Source organism: Serinus canaria, chromosome 4 (assembly GCF_022539315.1).
Source record: "Serinus canaria isolate serCan28SL12 chromosome 4, serCan2020, whole genome shotgun sequence".
Lineage (NCBI taxonomy): Eukaryota > Metazoa > Chordata > Aves > Passeriformes > Fringillidae > Serinus > Serinus canaria.
The window spans coordinates 49,305,617-49,333,081 of NC_066317.1; the positions used below are offsets into that span (position 1 = coordinate 49,305,617).

At 38.5% G+C, this 27,465-nt stretch overlaps 1 protein-coding gene across 1 annotated transcript; it reads right to left on the minus strand.

The window, feature by feature from the left end:
• Positions 1-1,618: 1,618 nt before the first annotated feature.
• PGM2 (phosphoglucomutase 2) lies at positions 1,619-23,770 on the minus strand. The gene is made up of 14 exons (XM_009100021.4): positions 23,603-23,770; positions 19,005-19,172; positions 18,028-18,134; positions 17,581-17,665; positions 16,278-16,361; positions 15,509-15,702; positions 14,214-14,403; positions 13,451-13,548; positions 10,811-10,991; positions 10,599-10,692; positions 9,384-9,513; positions 6,707-6,896; positions 5,955-6,088; positions 1,619-5,189 (listed from the first exon to the last, which is right to left on the minus strand). The coding sequence occupies exons 1-14, from the start codon at positions 23,672-23,674 to the stop codon at positions 5,087-5,089; spliced, it is 1,830 nt and encodes a 609-aa protein (XP_009098269.1). The 5' UTR covers positions 23,675-23,770; the 3' UTR covers positions 1,619-5,086.
• Between the last annotated feature and the right edge of the window lie 3,695 nt (positions 23,771-27,465).

A 27,465-nucleotide genomic window follows, 5' to 3' on the forward strand; every position in this document is an offset into this window, starting at 1 on the left:
TCTGTTTTCTGAAAGAGTAGATCTCCTTTTTTCCTTCACAGGTTAGATTTTTCTTTACAGTAGCCTATTAACTAAAGCATATATCACCACATTAACTTCCTCAGACTGAGGAGGAAAATCAAACTGTGCTTTCCACATCCTGCATACACGATGCGGAAATAACACCAGTTTAACCATTTTCTCTTTGTCCAGTCTCATTCTAAAAAAATGCAAGTAAAACCACACCACTGCCTTTTGCACAGAACCTGAATATACAGGCTTGCGGGGAGCACTCTGTGAGAACATGTGGGTAATGAAGATTCTTTTGTAGGTTAAGGACCAGAGGTATCTACTCACTTGGTCCCAGCTGAGGTAGGATTGTAGAGTAATATAAATTTAGGCTGAATGTGCCAGGCCATGAGCGAGGGCAGAACTTGGTGTTGTACCCTTTGAAGTACCACAAGGCAAACAGGAAGTTTCCACCCAAGATGCTTTCAGAGTTCAAGTTGCTCCATAGCTGAGCACCTGAGCAGTCATGCTTTTGGATTGTGAATTTGAATGCAGGCACCTATATTGTGTTTCAGTTGCCTTGTAAAATTCTGTGCTTTTCCTTCTGTGTTACCCATAGTGATGATTTTCTATTGTTATTATGTAGAACAATCTTTTTTTTTTTGTGACTTCTGTCATGTAAATTTGTTTAGTACATTATTAAGGGATGTTACTATTTGACTTAGGGAGCTCTGGGTGAAGTACTACATTCTTATCCAATGACATTGTATCTCCAGGTGCTATTTATATATATATATATAACCTTAATTCATAAACAAAATTTGCATAACTGTTATTATAGCACATGACCTACAGCATAAGCTATAGGAATACATGCCATTGACATTAATTAATTATTATCTTTGTAGACAAGAGGCTTTCTATTATCACTGATGAGTAGTCAAGAAGGAGTTGAGCTCCTGTTACAGGAACCTGCCTGCTGCTGTCTCTATTTTTGAGCATTTCAGATGTCATAATTAATCCCCTCTCTTTCATTCCCATACATACTTTTGAAAATTACTTACCAGTGTTTATGTGAATATTTTAAGCTTCTCCTTTTTGTTTGGAAGCTGCTGTTTCTATGCAATCATCTATATTACACTTTATTTAGGTGGGTGTTAGGATATTATTGGAGAGTTTAATAGTCTCATCCAATTATTCACAATGTTCTGATGGTGCATGACCTCATTTCAGTTACTTGGCAATTGCTATACAGCAGAGTGATGTTGGCTTCTACTTGGAATATACTCATACCATGATGAATGTATATCTTATATACTGCAAAAGTGTACTGGGGAGTAAAGCAATTCAGCTTAATTACTTTTGATTAGTTTTGTACTTAGAGACAGGAAACTGTTTTACTGGTGATTATTTTTATTTACAATTAACTAGATATACATATAGCATCCAGATGCCTTCAGCATTAGAATCCTAAAAATCCCCAAACTTGTTAATACTTATGCTGGTGGTTAAGAATTGTTAATTTATTATCATTTTAACGTTGCTATTCACAGTGATTGTTAATCAAGGACATAACATTTGCTTGTTGGTGGTGTGTGAAAATAAAAGCCATGACCACTGGAATCTTAAAAAGGGTTAGCAAGGAGAAAAACTTTATTTACAGGAACTTTGTAGGTGAATCAATTACATATTTAAGCCTACATTGTACAAAATGAAAATTGCTTATATAATAAAGCTTCTTTTAGAATTAATTCCAGTTATCCTTGCTTGATTTGCTGTATATAGCAAAATTATCAAATAAATCCTTCTGCAACTCAATACTTGACTATCATAACAATACTTTCACATTATATGCTGTGGACTAAGTTCACAGTACTTAGACAAAATGTATTTACTTCCTTCCAGCCAAACTGTTCCAATCCATCCCTGAATTTTAATTTATTCAGTAAATTTTATGATACTGGGACTTTTAAAAAAACTAATAACCTTTAAGTGAAGTCCATTGGTCTACACTAAAAGCATTACTGGTTTGGGGTTTTATTTTGGCAGTTTTGAGTACTATCCTAATTCTTTTCAGTCTTTCCCTCTAGCCTCATAGGTCTGATCCCCTGTAGGATCAATATTTATAGCTGTCACTGGAATTGTGTTTCCATCTGTTATAAAAAACAGGCTAATTTTACATGTTTTTTGGTAATGTAGGGATTTGTCTTTCTCTAGAAACAGCCAAGAATTCCCTTACGCCCAAGTTCAGTCCAGGCTGCAAGCACTCTTTATTCCAGTCATGGCAATTCCCATTTCTGGATAAAATGCTAGTGCACCTGCTCCCAGTTCAAGGCTGCTTTTTTACAAACTACATTTGTCTGTGTTTCAATATCTGTCTTGGGACTAACAATGTCTAAGTAGGCTTCATTGTCTTACACAACAGTTTAGTGGAAGAATTAGACCAGCTGTGAAGAAACTGTAGCTTAACACCCGTTCTGACTTGCAATACTAACTTCTCTCTTTGCTATACTCTTGCTGCCTTTGTTTTGATTCTTTATTTCAGTTCTAGATCCTCTTTCTCTGATGCAAGACAAGGTTAGTAAGCACTTTAGCAATAACAAGTTTTCTCTTGTAATCTTGTAGTTTCTTGTAATTGCTCAAGCAGCTTGATAAACCACTGTAGGTTTGGCTATTTTTTTGTCATGCCCTGCCCCTTTGAAGTTGTAAACTGCTGTCTGGAATAGAGAAAGGAACAGAGCAAGTAAATTCCTTGACCTTAGGAAGACAAAGTGATAAAGATTAGGTCATCATCCTATGTCTGTTTCTGAGGATGCTCTAAAGCACCCTCAGGATGCTTCAGTATACATGAGCGCATTTCAGGTCTCACTTCCAAACTTCTAACATTAGTGAAATCCAAATCCAGGTTTGGCATAAAAAGGCACATGTAAAGTATGCCTCTCCAGCCTGTGGAGATGTTAAGATAAATACATTAAAAAATTCAGGACCTGTAATCCTTCTTCAGGCCTTCCCCATGAATTCAGTAAAGCATCCTTTATCATATTCTGCAGCAAAAGAAATGTGAGCCCTCCCAATAAAAATGAGAGTAAAAGGAATTATAGAATGGTTTTGGTCTGATGATCCCCTTTAAAAATCACCTAGTTCAACTTCCCTACATGAAGCAGGGACACCTTCCACTAGATCAGATTGCTCAAAGCTGCATCCAACCTTTGAACGTTTTCAGGCATCCAACAGCTTTGTTGGGCAACTTGTTCCCGTGTCTCACCCCCCTTAGTATAAAAAAAATCTTTCCTTGTATCCAATAAAATCTATCCTCTTTCACTTTAAAACTGTTTCCCTTTGTCCTGTCACTACAGTCCCTGGCAAAAAGTGTATTTCTTATAAGCCCCCTTTATATATTGAAAGATCTCATAGCCTCTTCTACAGGCTGAGCAACCCCAGCCCTCTCAGCCTTTTTTCCCAGCACAGGCATTCTAACCCTCTGTTTTCATGACCTTCCTCTGGACCTGCTCTAACAGCTTCACATCATTCTTGTGCTGGGATGCAGTACTCCAAGAGGGCTTTCACAAGAGCAGAGTGGAGGGAGAGAATCACCTCTCCTGTCAGAGCCCAAGGCTGCAGGCTTGTGCAGACCCACAAAGCTTCTCCAACCCTGGGTGTAGCTCATCAAAGCCCAAATTGAAGGCACTGCCCCAGCCTGCCTCCTGAAGAGCCATTCCTCTGTCTGTGCCTTCGAGCAAGGAGGAAGCCAGTAAGATGCAGATCCTTTGTGGTGGGATAGTGCTTTTTATCCTGCCAATGTCCCCCCTTACACAACTCAGGCATGAAAACTCCCCTCCAGAAAAGTACTGGGACTTGCACATGGAGGCTTGAAGGTATCCTTCTGATGGGGCATAATTCACCCAACTAGGCTGACTTGAGAGGCCGCTGTCATGTCCTAGAAGGTGTCATAAACCACCAAAGTACCCTGAAGCACCCCCAGACTAATTTCTGAGGCCTCTCACCACAGGACTGCACATGATCTGCAGTTGTACATCAGACTGTGTAAAATTTCCTCTCCTTCCACTTCCCCCAGGGCTCCCTCCCTGTATCCAGCTGCACAACTGCTGCAATCTTCAAGTTACACTGAAAATAACAAGTACAGAGGATTTGAATTCTGGGAGGATAATCAAGCTTAGAAGTTTCACATTTATAAGAAGGATGTAGCAATGGTTGTGACAATTACTGCTACACTGATATCCAAAGCAAATACTGAAAATGCAGAAAAGCCCCATATTAAAGTCAACTGGCAACCTCCAAAAAACCCTCTCATGCTTTGCAAGCACCGACAAGAGCATGCAACAAAATTGGAACTTCTGCTCTAAATTAGAGAGGCACCAAGTCATGGCAGCACAGCGAGAGAGACTCCAAAACTAGGCTATGCATTGAACTAATTATGCTTAGTTCAGTGAGGCAAAAAAGATGCTGTATGTCTATATACTATCTTAATGGGTTCATGGTATTCAAAGACAGTTTAGTGCACTTTGTATCCCTTGCCTGGAATATTATATATGGTCCCATAGCAAATAGATATTGAACAAATTTGCTGTGAGTTTCTTGTTTCTTTGGGCCAAAATCCCTAAGAAAGATCACTACTTCAGAATTATCTGCCCCAAGTTTGTCAAAGTCTCACCACAGGCTTTAAATGCTTCCTGTTAACAGAAGAGCTTCCTTTGCAAATCTAAACCTAGACAAATTTGCATAGTGTTATCAGATTATATGCACACAAAACAAATAAGGCACCACAAAACAGGCTTTTCAGATATCAGAATATTACTTATATTTAATTAAAACAAGTTTTGATTGAAATAAATTTGCAGTCAACTTTTAGTTCATAAAGCTTTTAGTTCAACTGATTGGGTTTTTTTGGTCCATTAAGAGTAAAGGTACTACTTTCCTTCCAAAATAAGATACTAGAGCCAAGAGTACCCAAAATAACTCTTAAAAGCAGAAGTCTTTATAGTCAGAGTTCTCAGATGTTTGGTCCTAAAAAACCTTAACCTTTAAATAATGCACTTCTAAATCTGCAAAAGCCAATCAAGGTAGCAATTTTGCTATTTTACTCAGTCTTTCGTTGAAGTTTGTTTTTTTCTGGTTGAAAGAAGTGTTTTTCAAGAGCATTGACCAATTCATCTAGTTCCTTCTTGAGCTGTTCAACATCACTGGAAAACAAAAATCACACAAACACAGAAAACAGTGAAACTATAGAAATGCTAAAATGTATAGTTTTAGTGTGAGGAATTTTTAAATCTGCTGCATTGCTTTAGACAAACATTTTATATTAATGCTAGAAATCTATATATTTGATTTCTTATGACAATGCACTGATGTTCACTTTTGACTGATATGCATGAAGACTATGAAGACACATAACTCCACAATATAATCTAAAGCAGTATGACCAATCTGAGTTCAGAAGATTTTCTATTACTAAATATAAGTGACTAGAAGTGTAATTTTTATACCTGTATCAGTATTCTTAGATGACTTTTCATCTGTGAAAAAGTATTACTTTCATTATATAAGTGAATTATTATCTTTAAGATTGTATAATTTCCAAGGCTACTGGTTAAGAATATAATTGCTAAACATAAAAGGGTCTGAAATATATTAGAACACTTAATGTTTGATTAAATATTTTTAAAGCAACTATGTATGTAAAAAAGGGGTGAAAATATTTGCATTTATTTAAGGCAGAATGTTTTTCCTGACACTGTTTTCACTGAATGTAAAACCAAGTGCAAAGTAATTTCAGTGACAAGAATGTGTCAACAAATTTTGTAGAGTTGAAGCTTTATACAAATACATTCACTAAAATGACTTTAGTAATATTATTAGACCGTGGAGAGCTCTTATTTCTCTAAAAAAAACAACATTAAGCCACACAGACTTTGTTACACGAGATGTACTGCTGTTAGTGACAATACCTGTTTCCAGGGGGTGCACAAAGTTCAGAATAGTATTTGATCTTTGGTTCCGTCCCACTGGTTCTCATTGTGGCCACTCCTCCATTAGCAAAAGTGAATGTTATCATTTGGCTGCTTTTACTAGTAGGAAGTATCTAGAAATATTAAGAATATTTTTAAAAAAAAACTTGGAAAGAGACTATAAATAAACCCATGACTTGATGTTAAATAGCATGACAAAAGCATTAGCTAAAATTATAGTTTAGTTCTGTTTTCTTCAACATTGTGGTCTTGAGACCACAAGGACAGCCTTGCCCTCAGCCTGGAATCTGGTAGAACTGCATCACTACTAGGTAGCTCATTTCAAACCTAGACAATTTTTTACTGCTAATTGAAGTTGACCTGTCATGGCATTTCCCAGGAGGAAAGGAAATGGAGATTGTGGAGAAACATAGAATCCAAAGCCACATCTTAATAGACAGTTTAACTTCCACTCACAAGAAAACAATGCAGATTGCTGTAGCAAGGCAGCAAGATCCTCCTACTGCCCTTCACAAAGTGTCATCTTGGAGAGAAAAACACACCACAAAACCTAACAAAAAACCCAACACCCTCTTGACTTCCCCTCCTCTCACCAAGGCATAATAATTGTCACCAATCTGAGTTGGTTTAGGACTCAGTATGTAAATATGTTTAGTGTTTCTCCACAGAATGTTTTATGTATGTGTATAAACATCATATATGATTTACATGTAATTTAGAAAGATACTTACAGCCTTTTGATCTGGCTGGCTGCTGTCATACCCAGTAGTTAGATCCCTTATTCCAGAAACTTTAAATCTACCACAAGATTTTGGGTATGTGTTTTTTCCATCAAAATTTCTAAGGTTGTCAAAAAGCTGTTGGATAACTTTAGGATCATGGCAGATGAAATACGAAGCTTTGGTAATATGGAAGCCGTATCTGTGAAGATGCAATATTAGTGAATCCAGGAAGCAATGTCCTAAGAGTTCTACACCAGACACGATACAATCTTCCAAAAAGCAACACTATACTCATGCTCACCCAACTGAAGCATCAGTTCTTGCCCTTACAATTTTAAAAAGGTCTGAACAGCTTAATTATCCCATTTTACATACTTGAAATAAACTTCTCTGCAGATGTATTTTATTTTTAATTATGAAAACTGAGAAAGTTTACAGCAACACCAGAAGAAAAAAGGATATCACTATTGCCTTGAAGTGCTCTAACCACCATAGGAAGGGAAGAGATTACATCTAATAGTTTCTTTGAGTGGATTCCAGCTGACCTTTTCTAAGTGAAACAAATTCCAGACTAGTTTTTCCAATTACACTTCATTGAAGTGTTTCTACTCTCCCATTGAAGTGTTTTTATTAAACCAAACTGTTCTGAACATTGTCTCTCTACCTCACCTATTTGCTGCCAGGTAATGTGATGCAAAGACAAATGACCCGGTAACACTGACTTTTCAAAATATCATGTTGTTGAGAAACATACAAGCCTGGACTGGTTGTCCAAGTGAGCTCTTGCTACAGATCAAGATGTGATAAATATCCTTGACGGGAGTGAAAATCTGAGGGGCAGAACCCTCATTAGTACTAGGATGTTCACGCTAGAAATCTGAATGCCTTCTTAAACAGGGTTATGTTTATACCTAAATGGACATCTTGAAGGTTAATAGTAGTTAAATTAGTCTTAAGAATTCATTTAGGGAATTAACAAAACCTAGATTGTATCTGAAAGAAGTGATAAGCCTACTAGGACCATGTCCTTTCTTATCTGCTTTTACTTTGAGACAGATTCCCCTTCTACATTTCCAAAATACAGAACAGAGTTTCTTCTGCTTCAACTCACAAGGCAAATCTGACAAAAAAAGTAAAGTAGTAAGAAGTAGAAAGCTGCAACTCTCTATCAGTCACAAACAAAAATCAAACACATGCAGAACAACCCCCCAAAACAAAACAAGAACCCTCCTTCCAGCTCGTTATCAAGCAACAGTTTAATAGGGCAGATTAGTATCCTTCCCTCTATCTGTAGCTTTGCCACAAAGAGTGACTATGTGCAGTGATATCTTATAGACTGCTTTTATGCTAAAGCAGCTCTGAGTCCTTTTCAGCGGGTATTTACACAGCAGCACTGTGCCACAGCTCAATTCCACTCAAATATTCTGAGGTCAACCTGAAGCAGGTGTTTACTGTATTAGTATTTAAAAAAAATAATAAAAAACCCTCAAGCTAGAGGCTGAATATTCAATTCTTGAATATGAATTTCCAGCTAGTAGCATTTAAAGGAATTTTCACATCAGATGCTGTATTTGCCACTCGAGGTATGAATTCCTCTTTCATGCTTTTATATCTCACAATTTATCCATGCAGTGTAAGCAAGTCTTTGCCACTTGATTCCTTCTTAAAGAGACAATGAAACAATGTGAGAGACAATGTGCAGCTAGTGCTGCACAGAAATGAGAACTCAGGATTGGCAAAACAAGCAGCACAAAGGCTGGAGTTTTCCAGTCTCTGTGCAGGTTCCACACTCCCTTGTTAATGTGTATGAGACATGAAGAGCTGGAGTGTATCAAACAGCCTGGCTGCACCCTCCTTTAAAACAGACAACCCAAAACCTCCACAAAAACCACTCCCTGCCTCATGAAATCCAATATTCATCTTTGCTATTGATTTCTTTGAACCCATTAAAAAAGAACAAAAGAAAAGGAGTGCCTCATATTAAAAGACCTCAGAGGGATACCCAGCTGTATATAGCCAAGAGTAATGGCCAGTCACAGCACTTCTGCATAATCAGCTCAAATCTCATTAATCAGGAGCAAAAAGAGAAAAGGAGAACCAAAACTCAACAACAATAATCTATCAAAAAAAAAAAAAAAAAAAAGACAGACTAATACAATAAAAAGCCTAACTTTAGAGCCAACTAGAATTAATTTAATCATAAGTAGCCCTGCAAGGACAGAAGCTGGCTTCTATGTATGGAATAAATAAGCCAGGGCTACTTAGACCCATTCAGTCATCAACATTTTTGAGTGTCTGGCTCATTTAAGCAGCAAGAAGCACTATCATCTCTACAGCTCAGCAATACAGCTGCCCAATCTTCTCTAAAAGGACCCAAGTGCAGAACTTCCCAAAACGAAAAAACCTTTCAGGCAAGTGAAGAAAAACACCACAAAGATCTCATTACTAATAGAGAATTAGTAAGGTAGTTGTATTTAAAATACCTTAAAACAAAACAAAGTCATAAATATATTCATATCCACAAGGCAGGAACCCTTCCTGAAGATTACTATTACAGAATTGTCTTAATAGTACAATAATTCACATTTTATTTCTTTATAAACTATAGGTTGCTACTGAGTCCCTATTAACCACAGCATGTGAAATTGAGAAAATCTGAAAAATAAAAAATTAGAATTGAACTCACTCATCATAGACAGCTTTCAGCTGCTGAGACAAAGACAAATTCCTGGTTGCCAGAAAGCTGGCCATCTCTGCAGTTATAACAGCAGCACTGACACCATCTTTATCTAGAACAGCAGGACAGCACATATACCCTAAACAAGGAACATTAGATATAATTAGACACTTTTAACGGGAAATAGGAAGGGGAGGGAAGGTTAGCCAAACATCTTTGAAAGAAGAAGTGCACATTACTATAGCACAGACATTTTAGAGTCAAACCAAAAGCAGAAAAAATGTATCTTCTAATCAGTGTTAATGTTAATAAGCAAGGTATTCAATGGAATTTCAAGACAGATTTGCATCATATCAGTGCCACATGCTCCCAGGTCCTCATGGATCTTTCTAGAAAGAGAAATGCCACATGCAAGAACAATGCAAGTATAGCATTATCTCAAATGTTATTACCTTTACAGTAGTGTAAGGTAACACTGATAATTATGTGTGAAATTAGACACATTTTTTCTGGTTTTCAGGTATTGAGATACTTAAAAAGTATTAGAGCTTTACAATTTCCTCCTCATGAATTCATAACTTTCATTTGTGGCTTTCAACCATGGCTTTCCAGCACAAATGTAATTTGGGGTAGTTTTTACTTTATTTTATTCTCATTTACACTGAGCTTAAATCTGCCAGGTAAAAAACCTCAAGTTCATGTCTGAAAAAAATGTGTTTGTTTCTTTTTTAAAAAAAAAGTTTATGCAGAATTTGCAGTCCAAATCTGCATAGCCATGCTACAGGCATGCTGTAGATACATACTCCTGCTCACAACTTTGTGCTAAACAGAGATAGAAAGGTTTTAAAAACTAGTATCAGTTAGCAAAATAGATAATTATCTGCTACTCACTGGAAATACACCCATTGTACTGAGGACACAAAATGTGGCCATTATTACTTTTTTTTTCCATTTTACTTCATTACTGGGATGCTAACAGAGCACTTGCAAAGGTTGCCCAGAGAAATTACAGAATATCCTTCTCTGGAGATATTCAAGAACCATCTGGGTCCAGTCCTGCGCAACATGCACTAGGACACCCTACTTGGGCAGGAAGGTTGGACCAAATGACCTCCCACAGTCCCTTCCAACCTCACCCATTTCGTGACTCTGCAATTCTGTCACTTTTTGCCATAGTACTATTTTCACTATTTTGCAAGATATGAAAACAATTCTGTCTCTTACCTATAGCCTCCTCAAATGCAAAAAGAACAGCCTTGCCCTGGTCCATGAGCTGTTTGGCACGGTTGCCCATCCACTTGAAACCTGTCAGTGTTTCCTACAGCAGTGAGGAGAAATCCAAGGCATTCATAAAACATTGCTTTTCTTTTTAAGACATGACACTTTGTAGGAAAGATACTAAAAGTACATGGAATAATGTGCAATGTGTTGCTTACCTCAAAGTGAAAACCTTCTTTTAGTGCAATTGCTCTCAGGATTTTGGAAGAAACAGTACTGGATAACATGTAGACATCTTTAATGGCACGAGTATCCCTACTGTTATTTTTCCAGCAAGTGAAGATCCACCAGCCTAAAAGAGCTCCTAGTTCATTTCCAGAAAATACTTTCCATTCACCACTACAGGCAAAAAAATATTAGAAAGTACATGAAATCAAAGGATAATACCAGGGGTAAAAAAGAATCTATTGGTTCTTCTATAAATGAATATTAACAAATAAACCACTGCCTTGGAATTCCACATAACACTAACAAGGTATCATGTGCTCCTAATGAACAAACAAAACAATTCTTCCTCCAAAGTATTCTGAAACTCTTACCTTTCTTCTCCATCATACACATAAGCTTTTGCAGTTATCCAAAGATGAAACAGTGATATTTCGAACATATTTTAAGTAAAACAAAAATGTTCAGCATACAAATTATAAATGCAGTGATTAAGACAAGCACATAGACACAAAAATACAGTTCTCAAGTGATCAGTATTTTTAGTTGACCTAGTGACAAATACATCAATTAGTCATTGGGAAGATAGGAAAAAAATCTTAAATGGGTATAAAAGATTAATATTGATGTGTTGCTAGAACAGGAAAAAATGAAGAAAAAAAGAAAGACAAATGTCAAAATTGCCCAAAAAATTCCCAGTCACAAAAGGGGACAGAGACACTTCCAGACTGACAAAACCAAGACCTACAGAAACAGTACCTGTTGTGAAAGAGAAGCAGACTCAGTCTCCTGCATTTATTGATGCCAACAGGCACAAAGCAATGCACAGCAGCAACTTAGTGTAAGAGTGCTGAGAGAGTGTGCTCTACAGGAGGTTCTGTCAAAGAAGAAGTACAGATACTGTAGAAGCCTATATTAATATCTGATTAGTGTAATAAAAGCTAGGGCAGAAGTCTGAGAAGGCACAGGACTGGAAGTTAGGAGACAACTGAGACTGGCTAAACAGCGAGTGTAGAGGCAGCAGAATGAGAGACCACACTCTCACTGGTAGTGGATGCAACAAACTAACACCGCTCTTCAAGATTCTGGTAGCTCAAAGTTTTCAGACAAAGAGCATGAGTGATTTTGCATTCTTGTTTTAACCCATAATAACTAGCATCATCTGAAACTTTTTATACTTTTTTCTCAATGTTGAATTGCCACCTGAGGCTGGCAGAGACCAAAACCATTGAAATAAGAACCTCCCAACTAACACTGTCCAAGATACAGCAGAGTGTCCACAAAAGATCATTCTTCTTCTAAAGGCAGAGAAACCTCCTTAGTTTATGCTGTGAGGCTAATGAATTTAAAAGTACCCCAAAACCCCAAAGAAAATACTGGCATTTTAAAGCTACTACTTTAGCTGTTTGGTTATCTGTTGAGCAAAATGGGTATTTGCACTGTCTCCTTTTACTGGACTTTTGAAATTTGTCTAACTGACACAGATTCAACTATTTAATCCAACCACTGAGGACATATAGCAGATACCTATATCATCCCTTGGGTACCAAAGACTGTTGCCATAATTTTACATCCCTCTTCTGGCTCTCATGCACTGGGAATTAATATATGCTGGCCCAGCAGCAGATTTTTTTTTTCTGCTCCTCTCTAAGCTGAAACCTTGAAGCTTATTTTTGCTGATGATTTATGGTTACTAACTGCTCAAATTAGTTTCTGCTTTATCAAGGTAGATAAAGGAGAAACACCACTATTTGCAGATATGATACCAAGTGCTTGAACTTCAGCACTTGGTATCATATCTTCACTTTCTTTTATTAATCAGATAAAACCACAATACAGAAAAGTAAACAATTGTAGAAGTACAGGATATCAGAGGTCAGGAAAAAAGAGGACAGCTGTATTGAGTCAGAACTATAGATTACGTTTCACAAATATGAACAATTTATGGTAAGCCCCTGACTGAGCAAGTCTGCCTTTTGTGATCCCCTTCTTTGACTGGGTATGCAAAGATAAATAATGCACATATATGTGGTTCTTGAAGGGGAGAGTACAAATGACTACACTGAGAAGTACCAAACTGTGAAAAACTTTAAGGTGAAATGCAAATACATAACATTATGTAAAGAAGTGGGGAAACTGAGCAAGAGAGGCACAAATCATCTAATGATTAGTGAAATGTTTGGTTTAACAGGATTTGAGAAAGAAGATACTCATATTGAAGAAGAAGAGATTATCAAGGAACTATACAGATTCTCCTGAATCCAAGTTATTGTTTAATAAACCTAGAATGAAAAAAATGTTTATCAGTCTTATGTGAAAAAAAATCTAACTGAAAACTTAACTTTGAAAAAGAATAGCACAACAATTCACATGCTTCTGTGCATGCCTAAACTACAGCAAGTGTCAACTATTTATTCAGGCTTCTATACACTGTCTAATATTGATCATTATTTCATATCCTGCCTCTACTGTGGTCTGCTTCATACAGTCTTCTCACATTTCTGTGTCTTTCAAGCCAAAAAATTATTACAGTGACTATTCTTCCTCTACAACACAAGTAGCAAGAATTCTCCAAATGAGCCTAACCTTGGGAGTAAAAAATGTCAATGGTTTGCATTACTTTATTGCCATACCTCTCTTGTTTCTCTGCCACTGCCAGTCGATCAGCATCAGGATCATTTGCTAAAATGATTCTTGCCCCATCTTTTTCGGCCAAAGCAAAAGACAATGTCTGGAAATGTGGCAAGCAGGACCAGATGAGTGTTAATATTCCCAAATAATATTTTCACTTTCTTTATAGGTTTTAAGTAATTTTCGCAATTTATTTAATCTCAAACACCCAAAATCATTATGTGTCTCTCAAAAAACCCCAAAACTTCTAGCCTGGCAGCAGAAGAACATAACCAGGACATTTAACTTTACCTACATCATTCTACTTCTGTAGCCCAACCTTAAAAGCTACCTAGATTTAATGGGATCCTTCAATAACAAAGTGTAACAGAAATAGCAGTAGAAACTCTAACCACCTGTCAGGACTACTCCTGCCCTCTCCTGGTGTTGTGTTAGAACAAAAGAGTAGAAGCTTTCCAAAAACAAATGAGAGGATTTTTATTATTATTTTATTTTTTAAAATTGACTACCACTTTGTCCCAAGTGCAGATCCTGCCCATTCTGTTAGAGTACAAAGTAGCTGAAAGTTATAGCTGATTACTACCTGACTGGTTCAAAGAGGGTTATGTCAATGAAAGGATACCAGCTAACTCTTCACTAAATGTAAGGCTATGAAACAGATTAAAAATTGACCTTCCACCAATATCTACAGCTGTGACTTCTGGCAAAAAGGAAAACACTGAGAGACATCACAACTATTAAAAAAAAAAAATTAAATCTATTTACCAGAACACCTTTGCCTTCTTCAGGATTTGGATACTTCACTGTGGGAAAGTCTGGATCAGGATCTTTCTGCTCCGGAACAGCAAAAGGAGGGCTAAGGTCAAATGCCTTGAATGCCAACTGCACAAATTTATGTCCTACGCCATGCACAGAAGTATGAACAAATTTCAGGCTTGTTTCCTTGTTTATATTCCTGAAATAAAACAGGTTAACAGTAAACTTGGACATGGAAGACTGTTCTGCACAAAACTGACTATGTTTGGAAATAGATACAAGTATTCTATATCACTGTTCAAATAATGAATTAAAGGAGGTCAGATTTTAAAAGCAATGGCTTGAAAATTGGCTTAGCCTAATTTTTCAACAATATGAGTCACTCTTGGCATCCAATATCCTAGTATGTGCAAACCACTGGAGTAAGAAAGACAGTACAGTCTACACATCCCAAGGAAGTCAAGTGAAAAACAAATACAACTGACTAAAGAGACTCTTCATCCCCAACTCTAGCATTTAAACCCCCAAAAACTGTGAGCAAACAGCAGCCTGCCCAATTTGAGCACACTCATTTTTAGGAGGTAAAAAACGTTGGGCATACGTGAAATCATGCAAACTCCTAAGGAGACATTTAATTCAAATTCTGAAAAAGCAGTGTAATAGCCCCAGCTTTCTAGTAACTCCTTACTGTTTTTAGCAAGAGTAAGAACATGGTTACTGGTGCTTAAAATTTCTACATAAATAAGCAGATCTAAAAGACTGATACTCCTGTACTACATAAATCCACTCTAACTGTTCACCAAGAGAAACATCCACTTTATTTTGCTAAGTAAAGATTTTACTGAGCAAGTGATAGGAGTAGGCTGTTGTAAGGCACCCAAGGCTACCAGGAGCACAAGCAAGGCTGGAATGACAGAGCAAGACCTTCTTGTCCAGAACTGGCTTAAAAACCTGGTTCACTGAGAATCTTGTTTTAAGGCTGGTAGGTTGTCCATGTCATGTCCACCTCCAGCAGCCCCAGTCTTGCTGGGACACTTGCCTGATGCATGGCCATGAAAATACTGGGAGCTATCATAAGAAATTTGCTCACTTTGCTGAGTTAGACTTCTGCCAGGACAGCTTTATGAACTGGCTTATGACACCACCTCAGACCTGCCAATGCAACCCCAAAAGATGACAAAAAGGCACAGGCAGAACTGGGTCATGGCAGGATTGTGGCCACCCTCACTTCCATGAATTTAAACTGCCCAGCTAACATATTAGAGGGAATATCCTGTATTCTTAAAGGAATTAACAGCAGTCACCTGTAAAAGCACTGTTTCTGTATGTCTTTGAAATACTCCTTATTGACCATGGCATATGGATCATGAAGCAGTGGGCTGCTGTCAATCAGTTTGTCATCCCAAGCCTGAGGCCACGGTTCTTGGTTCTCCTCAATAGCCTGAGAAATTCCTCTGTCATGAGGGGAAATGATCTGAGCACCATTTTCCCAGTAAACCTAAATAAAAAAATAGCAAGTGAGTATCTGATCATTAATCTTGTAAGATAGTTTTGTTATGTTTTTTGTTGGCTAATGTGCAGTAAATTCACTAGAGTATTACAGTAAATTATAGGGTATATCTAGGTTTAGATATACCCAAAGTATTCTTTTCATATCCTCAGTGTTTCTTTTCACATCCCATTTTTATTCTATTAAAAAGAAGCAGTTTAATTTGATCAAAAGATATGAAGATCCATAATGAAACACAAAAGGCCCAGAAACTTACTGAAAAAACTTCTATTTTTGTATTTTGCAAACAGTCTGTATATGACTGCCCAGCTACTGAATGACTGGTGCACAGGCAATTCAGCTGTGTTTTTTTCAGTGCATTGCAGATTACAATGGCATCCTGCTTTCTAGAGTGAAGATTTTAATTATATTATTAGTTTAACATGATACTAGCTTTAAATACATAGAAGAGATGGTGAGACTAGTAATTGATTAAGTCTATACCATGATAGAAACCATATTCAATTGCACTAGTTTCTCTACATGGAAAAAAAAAAGCCATAAAATAGAACACATTAGAATACCTTGTAACCATTGTCTTGTTTTGGATTATGGGAAGCAGTAACCATAATTCCAGCACAAAGCTTCAGATGAGTTACTGTGTATGGCTGTAACAAGAGAAAGTTACTTGAAATAGAATGTGCAACATAATATATATAATTTCTTTTCGTGCATATATAATACTTGGTATGAAAATAAAGTCAAGATGTGATTCCTGCACACTGACTCCCTAAAGCAGAAGCTAAACAGTACTTGTTCCACCAGACTCCATGTGGCACAACTTTAGCACTTGTTTTCCCTTGTGCATTTTCCCATTTATGGGTTATTAATGTTGTTCCAGATGCTTTGTGACTCTCTAACGCCTCTCTAGAAGGAAGCCAGATGCATATGCTCCCTACTGTGGAATGACCTGAGGTACCCAAGGCCTTAGAGGGTGCCAAGTCTGTTGGGGTAATGACACAAGTCAGCAGAGGGCAGAGAACTGCAGCTCAAGCAGTCTCATCCACACTGCCTTTTGGGAGCAGCCTGGGGAGCAGCTACTCCATCAGGGCTCAGAAGAGAATTGTTTCAGAGAGAGCTCTTATCAATTAGCTCAAAACAGATGGAGTGAATTAAAAATGGAGCATTATTCATGAACACAGGTCCAATTTGTGTTTACTCCTGGCTCTTTATTTAATACTGAAATGCAACCAACTGCAGTTCTTGCAACACCACTTTAAACTGCACTATGAAGAATTTGATCCTAAATCTTCAAAAAATTGTATCAGTATAAGAATGCTCTGTAGAAAGTCTTTATACCACTGTGTTTGCAATCCTCACTGGAGCAACTGGTATAGGGAGAAATTATTGCTTTTAGGACAAGGGCCAAGAGCAGGGATTTCTGTGTTGCTCTGGAGACACCTGGTGCTCTGATGGGGGCATCGTGGACACAATTCAACAACACTTCTGACAAAACATCACTGCACTCCAACAACCTGCTATTTTGGTTTTGGATTCAATACCTGCCCTTGCCCTTCTTCCCCTCAAAAGAAAAAAAAAAAAAAGAAAAAAAAGAAAAAAAAAAAAGGTAAAAATCCAGCCAAATGTGAGCATATGTTTCAGACTTCAGACTCTACAGGAATCCACTGACATTCCACATTCTTCCTTCTTTTCCTATGTTGTAAACTATACATAGCTAAATAAGTACAAGAATCTCTGCAGGAAGAGCTTAAAAAGTAAGAACTGGTTTGTGTAGTTATCCTTAATTTAAGTAATGCAAGGTATCTGACAGAATTTGTGTACTTTTAAAGCAGATAATGGAATAAAAACATATAATAAAAAACCTACCACAAAGGGAGTTGGTATTATATCAGAGAATAGATAAACTGGAACTCCCTGACTGATGAAGGTATTGGCAGCAAGTCTTGCAAACCTAAACAGGAAGAAAAGATACCTAGGGAATATACTCATTTTCTTGCCTATTAGTTTCCTAGAATTCACAGCTTTCCCTCCCACCCTAATGCAATTACAAAATCCCAACAAAAGCACCATCACTTATAAATATATCTCAATTATTGTACAGACTCAATTTCAGTGTGTTCCCCCATTATTTCCAAAAGACAAAGCACAACTATAAGAACTGTTTTGGCATTACCAGTATGTAAGAATACTGTAAATCCCACACATTAATTCACTTTAGAGAAAGAAAATACAATTGAAGTAGATATAAATCCATCAAGGATCACACTCACACAAGGTATCTACAAAATACTAAATGCAAAACTGAAGAACTACCTTTTGCTACTACCTCCACTGGAAAGATGAGCACGAGCATCAAACCCAATTACAACTCCTCTCTTTTTCAGGTCAGTGAAATTCTTCTCGAGGTATCTGCAAAATCCCTTAAGACAACAACAAATCACCTCATTAACCCAATCTTGATGTTTAATTTATCATCACATTAGGATAATTGCTAAGATGCTGATGTCTTAGGAAGCTGAGCATACATAGCATCTCACTGTACTGCTCTGGGATTCAGCTTGTCCAGGATTGAGAAATATCAGAAACCAATAAACACCAAGAAATATCAGAAACCTTCAAATCAATATTGCAAACCTGGACAGTATTTAAGTACTTTTTAAAATATCAGAATCAACTCCAAAAAGCAGCAGGTAATACAATTAGTCTGAATTGCAGATTTTGAGAAATGATTCAGCTGTCACAGGTCTCATACAAGGAAGAGAACAGCTGGCCAGCATTTCAGGTTTTTAACCAAACCTCACCCTTAATAATGATATCTCTTTAGCACAGGATACATCACCACTCCAGGCTGCAGTTATTTGAGGTTGTGGGTTTTTTTCCCCAAGCAGATCTACTTTAGGATCCATGTATGTATACTTACCTTCACTGCCTCTATGTAAAACCATGTCTAGCACACACAAAGCTTAAACAAATGTTGGCTACCTTTGGGTTTTTTTGTAGTTGTTACAACAGCATAAACTGTTATACTTGAGCTTAACTGCAGCTATGTATAAATTAAATTGCAAATCAAATACGGAAAGTAACTTCTTTTAATGGTTTAATAGCTTCTTTCTGCTTCTATTCAGATATCAGCACTCAGCTAATAATCATAATTTAAATCACTTCTGAAAACGGGACGAATAGGAGAGAATTTGTACTTCCATAGAATACTCATTTGCTTGCCATAAATCAGGCTCTTCCTTTCATATATATACAACCAGTTAAGTGAGATAAAGTGCTGAACACAATACCTGGGTTGTCTGGATAATAGTCAAATCATTCATGTGGGAAATCCCTGCTCCCATGGCAGCTCTGAGCCCTGCTGTGCCAAACTCCATCCGCGAGCCAAAGTATTTCTGCAGTTCTCCGGCATTTCCTTCCGCAAGCAATTGTTTCACAATTGCGTAAGTTTTTGGATTCTGTTGACACAAAATTCAGACATTCTAAATGAGGTTTTGTTCATTCTAACAGAACTGACTTCCTGTCCCAGTCTCTGGGTTTCAGTATCAAAACATGGCACAAAATTTCAAGAACACCAGAACTCACGCTGTCTTCTTAATTTTAAATCAGAACAGCCTTGAGTATTACTTACTTTAAATTTGTCTCCTTAACTGAACATGCTACCTGGACAGCAGTGTGTGTATGTGTATATATCTCTCACAATCTGGGGTGTTAAAAGACTTCCAAGATGTCTATTTTAATGTTTTCTGTTTTTAAAAACAAAACAAACAAAAAGCAGCACTTTCACAATTCAGAGAATTTTTCCTCATCACAACACAAGAACTACACTAAACATTTAAGTAAGGTAAGATAATTATTAAGAAATATTTGTTATTTCTATAGCACTAGATCTAGAGTTTAAAACAAATTAAATCATAACCTTGTCCCAAGACTGGATAGCACCAGAGGTAGCAGCAAAACTAAGCAGACTGGGCAGAAGATAATTTCCAACATGTTTGCAGGTAATGCTTGTAAAAATAAACATAACCCCAGGATGAAAGCCTAGAAACTACAGCCAAATTCTTAAATAAAATTACTTGAGAGTGGCAACAAAAAGGCAATGTCAGACCACTTAGGAAGAGTGAGGAGTTTCTAACTTTCACTGCTTTTTTTGGTATATTTCTTCCACAGATTCTCTATTGTTAATTACTCTTCTTGCTTCCAGACTTAGGGAATTAGCAAAGCCCTGTATGCCTCAACTTCTCAATGTTATAACGTGAGACTTGTGAAATTCAGTATTTGATTTCCTGAGAACTTAGGAGCCAAGAGGACAGATGGCAGGTGGTAGACTCCTGACAACATGATTATCTGGAGAGGCAGCAGGTTACTCACTGCATGAGTACACACACTTTACTCTGGAGTACAAAGATTCTCATCTCCAAAGAGACACAAACTTTGATTTCTAGGCAACTAAATGAACTCATAAAAGTCACAGACTTCACTATTTCCTGGATGACCTAGGTATGCTTACAGCAAGGGAAAGCATATCATTCTAGGCAAAAAGAATTGAATGTAAAACCATGCATCTTCTGCAGCTTCAGAAAATGCTGCAAATACACACAGCAGTAGGGATGTGAGCAAGTTTGCATACAAAGGTATAAACATTCTGCACATCAAAGAAGACCAGATGGGGATGTCCTAACCACTGACCTGTGCACCCACTGCCACAGGACAAACAACACAGTTTAAATACATACTGAAAAAGCTAAAGAGCCTTTAGTGCTAATGAACAAACTACATAATGGAGAATAAACTAAAGAATGAAAAAAAAAAAAATCCAGCTTCTTGAGTGCAATAAACAATTAGGTACCCCAGAATTACTGATTTCCAGTGCAAAAATTACCAATATACCAGTCCAAGAATGTTGTAACTGACACTTCCTTGCAGGCAGCTTGACACAATTACCTATAATTATTGAGTAATTACCTTCTGTAAGAATAAATATAATTCTATGTTGTTCTAGAATATACAGGCAGCATAACTGAGTTTAGGCTGTTTACAAGTTGATGTCAAGTTTTTGCTTTAACATCAGGCCTATGTCTCAAAGGTAAAGCCTGGATGACACCATTTGCATCCACTTTTGTACACTGCCTAATCACCTTTTAATTTCTCTGTGTGAGCTTCATGCACACAAATCATCTCTTATTACTGAAAGGAGCATGTTTTTAGGTAGATACCACACACATTTCTACAGGTGTTTGACAGACTAGAAGGTGCAATGTCAATGCAGAAGGACAGCAGGACCATCCTGCAGCTCTCACAGACAAGGAGTTTTTTGTTTGTTTTTAGTGGAATTTCCCAGGTTTGGTATCTACTGTGAAACTAGATGGATCCTCCAGTTTTTAAGTCTGGTTAAATGTACATGTCCAGGTGGCTGCTCAACTCTAAAGAGTTTCAGTCCACATAATTTTCTAAAGAAAAAAGAAACTTGATTGCATTAATTTAGTTGTTCCCCACTGCCTGCCTCCAAATAATGGTAAAAACCAGGCCAAGTCTGTTCAATATGGCAGAAAGATTTTTCCAGAACTACTGTTATAATTGTTTATGGCTATTTTTTCCTAAGAATTTGCCTATTTTTTCTTTTGTGGAGAACATTATGATGCCATTGTACACAGCTAAGTAAAAAACTAATCTTGGTTTTGGCTTTTTTTACTGCCTAAACAAACTCTTCACAGCATCTCTACCAAAGAAGGACCAAATTGCATCAGAAGGATGAAATGCTGGCTTTTTCCTTTCTAATTGATCTTCTCAGGTTATGCTTTTTCTGCTCTCAAATTAAACAGATATGAGTATGGGAGTACCATTTTCTGTGAATATAGTGACAGATGATTTAATACCAAGATAATAACCACTAGTGCAATTAGCTTGAGCATCACCTGGTAACACTCGAGTTATTTACTTTAATCTACACTACTGGAAGGTCCAAAGAGTTATCATCAATAGAGGATAAACCCACAAGGTTTCACAGGAAAGGCAAAACTTCTGACTAAACAGATTTTATTTTTACTAAAACCAAAAGCTACATTCAATTTATAATTATATGACTGATAATAGAAAGAATGAAAAATATGCTATTACTGTAAGGAACAGAGTGATGAAAACAGCCTGGTAACAAGCCCAGTAATTGCCATGCAGGTAGACACTTCCAGTTAGGTCAGCAGGACTGCCATCAGCCATAAGGGATTGCTCTTGCAGACGATTATTTTGTAAGAAACATGGCACTTACCATCATTAAATATTAACCCATCACGGCATATCAAAAAGGAACTTTTTTTTATATCAGAGTAAATGGACAAGGGTTACATCTGATTCTCCTGTTGCTCAATAGAAACATGCAACAGCTCCCTGAGAAATTAAAATATGTCATCATTTTTGAGCAATCAGCAATGGGTATTGCACACTAGTCAGTCATTACTAAGTCAAAGATGCAAGTGCTAACAGAGGGCTAAACTTTCAAAAGTAAAGATCCTATAAGGGATACTGCATTAGATTTCCAGAGGGTTTAGCAAAATAATCGGAATAACCAGTTGAAAATGAAATTATTACACAGAAGACAGGAATATAACAAATGCCAGTCAGGGAAGCTATGTAAATAAGAGGCTCTAAAACCAAACTATTTTCTCAAATTTAACTAAACTAGGAAAAAAAGGCACAAAAGCCTATTGTCATTTGCTGTGATGCATTAGCATTTCTGAAAAGAGGACTAGTTTGGCACTGCTCGATCACTAATAAAACCAGAACTGGCTAACTGGTCGATTAAACAGTTTACTGATTTTAATGAAGAATCACAACAAGCTCGAGGTACTTCTAACAACGTCCTTTAGAACCTGGAAAGAATACTAAATAAGAGAATCAATGGATGTTTCCACTGATATTTTTGAAATAAGCAGAAGATGCCTTACCAAACAGGTATGTGTGCTACACAAAACTCAGAGAGCATTGTTGATTGCTCAGCCTGGGGGAGTCAATTAGTGACTGAAGAGGGGCAATGGCCAGTGTGTTCCAATACAGCCAAATGAACAAATTATATGAAAAGTGACATGACATGTAAATTGCAAACCAAAGGTGCCAACAGAGGCCTGCATCTCAGTGGGACCTGCAGCAGCAAGCAACTACACGACAGTTTCCAGAACACCACTACGGCAAGATATTTCTTTAAGTATGTGGAATACAGAAACACAAAGAAGATTTTACTTCTGCATATAGTGCTGTCAAAACCAAAACCAAAAATAAGTCTCAAGAGGAAGGGAAATAACACCTGAAAAACACCGGACTGACAACCTCTGAATTTCCGAGTATTTCTGAAGTGAGCCCCTATGTCTTTTGGGATCAATATTTTAGTAAACAAGAATTTGAAGGTACCAGGAAGTTTTTAACACAGAGAGACAGGTAACACGGCAATATATGCTGGTCTTTAATAATTTAAGTCTACCAGCTGCCGTGCGACTGAAGCGGCTCGGAACAATACCTGCCCTTTTGAAAAAGACGTTCAGTACAGCTAAAAGCCAGATGGAGAGAGCAGCCAGGATGTTTCTAAACGAGAGCGGCGGCTGCTGCGGCAGGTGACGGAGCCGCAGCACCGGGCGAGGGGGCGGCAGCGCCGGGGGGGCCCGCAGCCCCACCTGCGCCGGCCCCGCCGCTGAGCGGGAGGGGATGGATGGAGGGAGAGCGCCCCTTTCTCAGAGAGCTCTGAAAGCAGAGCCAAAGGAGCAAACAGGTGCTTTTACCGCATCCCAAACAGGCACAATGCAACAGCCGGGCGTCACGCCGCGCCTCCTGACCCCTCTCCAGCCGGCACCCCCATCGCCCCGCACCCAGCCCATGCCCGGCCGGAGCCGCCGCCCCTCACCTTATCCCAGAGCAGCCACTGCTCGGCCGCGCGGCGCAGCGCGCTGTCCCCCGCGGACCCCCGCGCTGCCATCCCGCTCCGCCCGAGCCGCCGCCGCGCCGCTCCTTCCCTCTTCCGGAGCGCGCCCGCCCCGCTCCGCTCCGCTTCCCTCCGCCCGCCGGGCCGGCCCCGGCGGCCCCACCTCCGCCCCGCCCGCCGGCCCGGGCTGGGGTCAGGGCCGGGGCCGAGGCCACGGCCGGGGCTACGGCCGGACAGGGCAGCCCCGCCTCCGTCCTGCCCGCCGCGGCTGGCTCGGGGCCCTCGCTTAGAGCGGGGATTTAATCCTTTCTTTTCTCGGGACGCTGAATGTTGTCAGGTGGGGCTGGGGCTGCCGGCCCAGCGGAGCCCCGAGAGGAGCCGCGGGCAGCCCCCGGGCCCGGCCCTCGCGCTGCGCCGAACGGAGGAGGAGGAGCGTTCCAAATAACAGCGGGAAAACTGCTGTGGACACAGCCGCCTCCTCCGCAGCATGGCTGACGGAAGAAAGTAGCGTTGTTCTTAGAAGTGTCACATTCCACGGGCATTGCACTAAGGCGACTGAGATTCCTTTTCTTATAGTCAAGATAAATGAGGGATGAGCTCAAATTTAGGACAAAGATTGTAACTAGATGATCTTTAAGGTCCTTTCTGACCCAAAATGGGCTATGATTCTAAAATTTTCATAGAAATAATGACTTGTACAGATACTTGAAAACCTTTTAAAGTTCATTAGTTCATTACCAGAATGCATGTGAACAAGAGAAATTCTACACATCACTTGCAAAAATGTCAATGCACATCCTTCTGATATTCACTACTGATCAGTGAAATAATTATGATACCCTTACAGAAAAACGGTTAAGATGAAACACCAGAGGAACTGAAGCATAAGAAAATCAGGAAAAAAAAAAATGTTGCTTGGCTGCTTTTCCAATCATCTGTTTTCTCTATCATTTTGATAATGGTCATTTAACTCAGCTCCTCTGGCTTCTGCACCTCTCTGGCTGAACACAAATCAGACCTCAGCTGCACAATTAGAAAAAAAAAAAAAAAGTAACTGAATTTCACTCAGAAAAATGGACTGTGTTCCTCCTGCTGGAATTAAAGAACAGATTAATATGGCTTTGATTGAATAATTATTATAGCATGGTGGCTTTGAGAGAAGCCTGAGCTGCCAAGCTGCTGCTCTGTCTAAATAGTTCCTATAGCTAAGCTTGTGTTTTGACTGGAATCTCCTGAAGATGCCATGATAAGCCTCTCCATCCTGGTTGATTTCTTACAATTTTTTTTTTTTTTGGCAAACATACAGTGCAGAGAGCACTGAACTATCTTTCTTGCCCAACAAGATTTCTGTCATCAGCTCCCCAAAGTACTAAAGGAAACAGCAGTCTGAGTGCTCTGGAGCTTCAGGACAAGGTGTTCTGGAGGTTTTCCCTACATTTTATCAGCCTCTATCTGAAGCTGGGCTAGACCAGGTGATGCAAATGTGCAGGGAGAGCCAAAAGGAGTGACTGGGATTTCCCTCACTCTGCAGCACAGGCCAAGGCAGAGGAAGACCCCTGAGAGTGGTGTGGATGCAGAGCTGAGTTGCAGTTGTTCTGAGGCTGCTGAGAAATGTGAAGTCACTGTGAAGGTGCCATACAGGAGGAACAGATTAATTTGCCATGGGTGCCAAGTCCTGAATCTGAACTCTTGTAAGGAATATCCTATCCAGGTGCTTTCCAACAGTGCTTCAATGGGAGCAATGGGAGCATCCCTTTTTCCCCAAGTTTAGAGAATGGGGCAAATAAGGAAGGGGCTGGCTGTGTGGAAATGTCACTGAACTTCTACATGCTGATCAAAGGCAGGAGAGAAGTAATCACAGGAAAAAAGTAAGATTTTCTTACATGAAGAATGATACAGCCACTACAACACTGACTTTGTAAAGCACCACAACAAAGTACTGCCACTGACTCAGCTAAGGGAGGTGACAGATTCATGGAACATGTCCTCTTTCCCTTGAATGCCTGAAGTTGGCTGTAAATCAAGCAAGTTTTCTTTAGGATGGACCAAAATGGTTATCAGGATCCATTACACTACAGGCCCAGCTTTAAAAGAAAAACTCTTTTAAAGTTCTTTTGGGAGTGCTTTGAACAGGGTAGCCAGAACCTTGCAACTTGCAAAGTGCCACAGTCCGGAAAACTTTATGATCTAATGACAGCAGAAGAGGCTGAAAATGAAAGAATAGCCAACTGCTGCCAGCAGTTGCTGCTGTGAGGAAAAGAGTTTTTCATGAAAACAATACAGTGTAAATTATTTCAAAATACTACATAACTTAACAATAAGATCCTTCCTAGTGATTCTTTCAAAAAGTGAATTTCCAATAAAGAATTCAGAACCCAACAGTATTTCATGAGAAGCCCTAGATACTGAGCTGGAGAAAAATTGGTTGACTACATGTTAAAAATCAGATAAAAAGGAAACATAAAGGATGAAGGGTTTTTCCTTTTTTTTTTTTTTTCTCCAGCTTTTACCAAACCCAGCTGAAATTGACAAAATAAAACTTAAAAAAATCCATTCAATAAACCAAGTAAGTCTGCTGACTTTATACTCTTTTTTTTTTGGAACTTAAAATACTGTGTCTAATTTTAATTAGATCTTCTTCAAAACAGGTGGAATCATTACTAAATTCACATTAATGCTAGAATTTCAGAGTATGGGGTACCTAAAGCATCCCTCTTGACCTACACTTTCTGAAGTGAAACCTTTCAATGAACACTGAATGTTATAACTTGAGCTCAGTGTGGCTGCAGCTGCACAGGCTTTTCACACCAAGTATGAACTAAAAGGCATTTGTCTGTAAGCTGTGTAAGGCTTTAGCCTTAACACCACAGCAGCAAATTGCTTTATTTAGCTTGCAGATAGGAAGAGCAATGAATGTGTTAATGGTGCTCAATATCTTCAGTCATGTTTTGAATTTTACGTTACCTGCAACTATACAGAGGGATTTTACCAAAGTATATAAATAGCTGAAGGGAGGATGCAAAGAAGAAAAAAAGCCAGGCTTTTTTCAGTGGTGCTCACTAACAGGACAAGAGGCACAAACTGAAACAGAGGAGGTTCCAGGTGAACATTAGGAAAGACTTTTTCACTGTGACAATGACTGAGCACTTAAGGAGGTTTTGGAGTCTTCATCCTTAGAAATATGTAAAAGCCATCTGGACATGGTTTTGGGCAGGTGAGTCTTGAGCAGGGAAGTTTGACCAAATGACCTCCAGAGATCTGCTGCAACCTCAACCATTCTGTGAATCTGAGAGGTTGATGCATTCTGTAATTCATGAGATGTATGTTCTGGCAAGGAACATAAATTTTTCATTGCTGATGACTGCAGTATTGTGATACAGCTGTAGAGAAAATTTGTGAAATGCTAACAGAAAATGAATGTCACAACCAGTGATATTTTCTTGTTTTATGTACAGATATTACATTTAAACTCTTCTACTCAGTTCCCCTATTTTCAGTACACTTTTAGTGCATGATCATTCTCCATTTACAGCCAGCTGGGACATAACAATTGCTATTTGTGTCACCTACAGAAATAAAAGGACTAAGGATTATAGAATATTACTGATGACAAGTTAAAGTTAGCTTTAGGTTCTCAGAGCTTAGAGTACATACTTGTCTTAACGTCACTCCTTTAAGCAGTCTGAAAATTTAAAGGTATTTTATTAGTTTTCACTTTCATCACTAGCTTGAAATACTAGTTGGGGGCAGGAGGGAAAAAAGCTTTGATTCTACAGCCCAGATTGACTGGGAGACTGTGGTGCACATTGCACATTTCAAAAGAACATATAGCCTCAGAAGAGGAT

Coding starts and splice junctions, on each gene's coding strand:
- PGM2 (XM_009100021.4), bottom strand. CDS start 23,674: ATGGCAGCGCGGGGGTCCGCGGGGGACAGCGCGCTGCGCCGCGCGGCC. Junction 17,666..18,027: donor AGTGGAGGTAGTAGCAAAAG/GTAGTTCTTCAG, acceptor CTTCCTGTTTAG/GTTTGCAAGACTTGCTGCCA. Junction 6,089..6,706: donor GCCAGCCAGATCAAAAGGCT/GTAAGTATCTTT, acceptor TAATATTTCTAG/ATACTTCCTACTAGTAAAAG.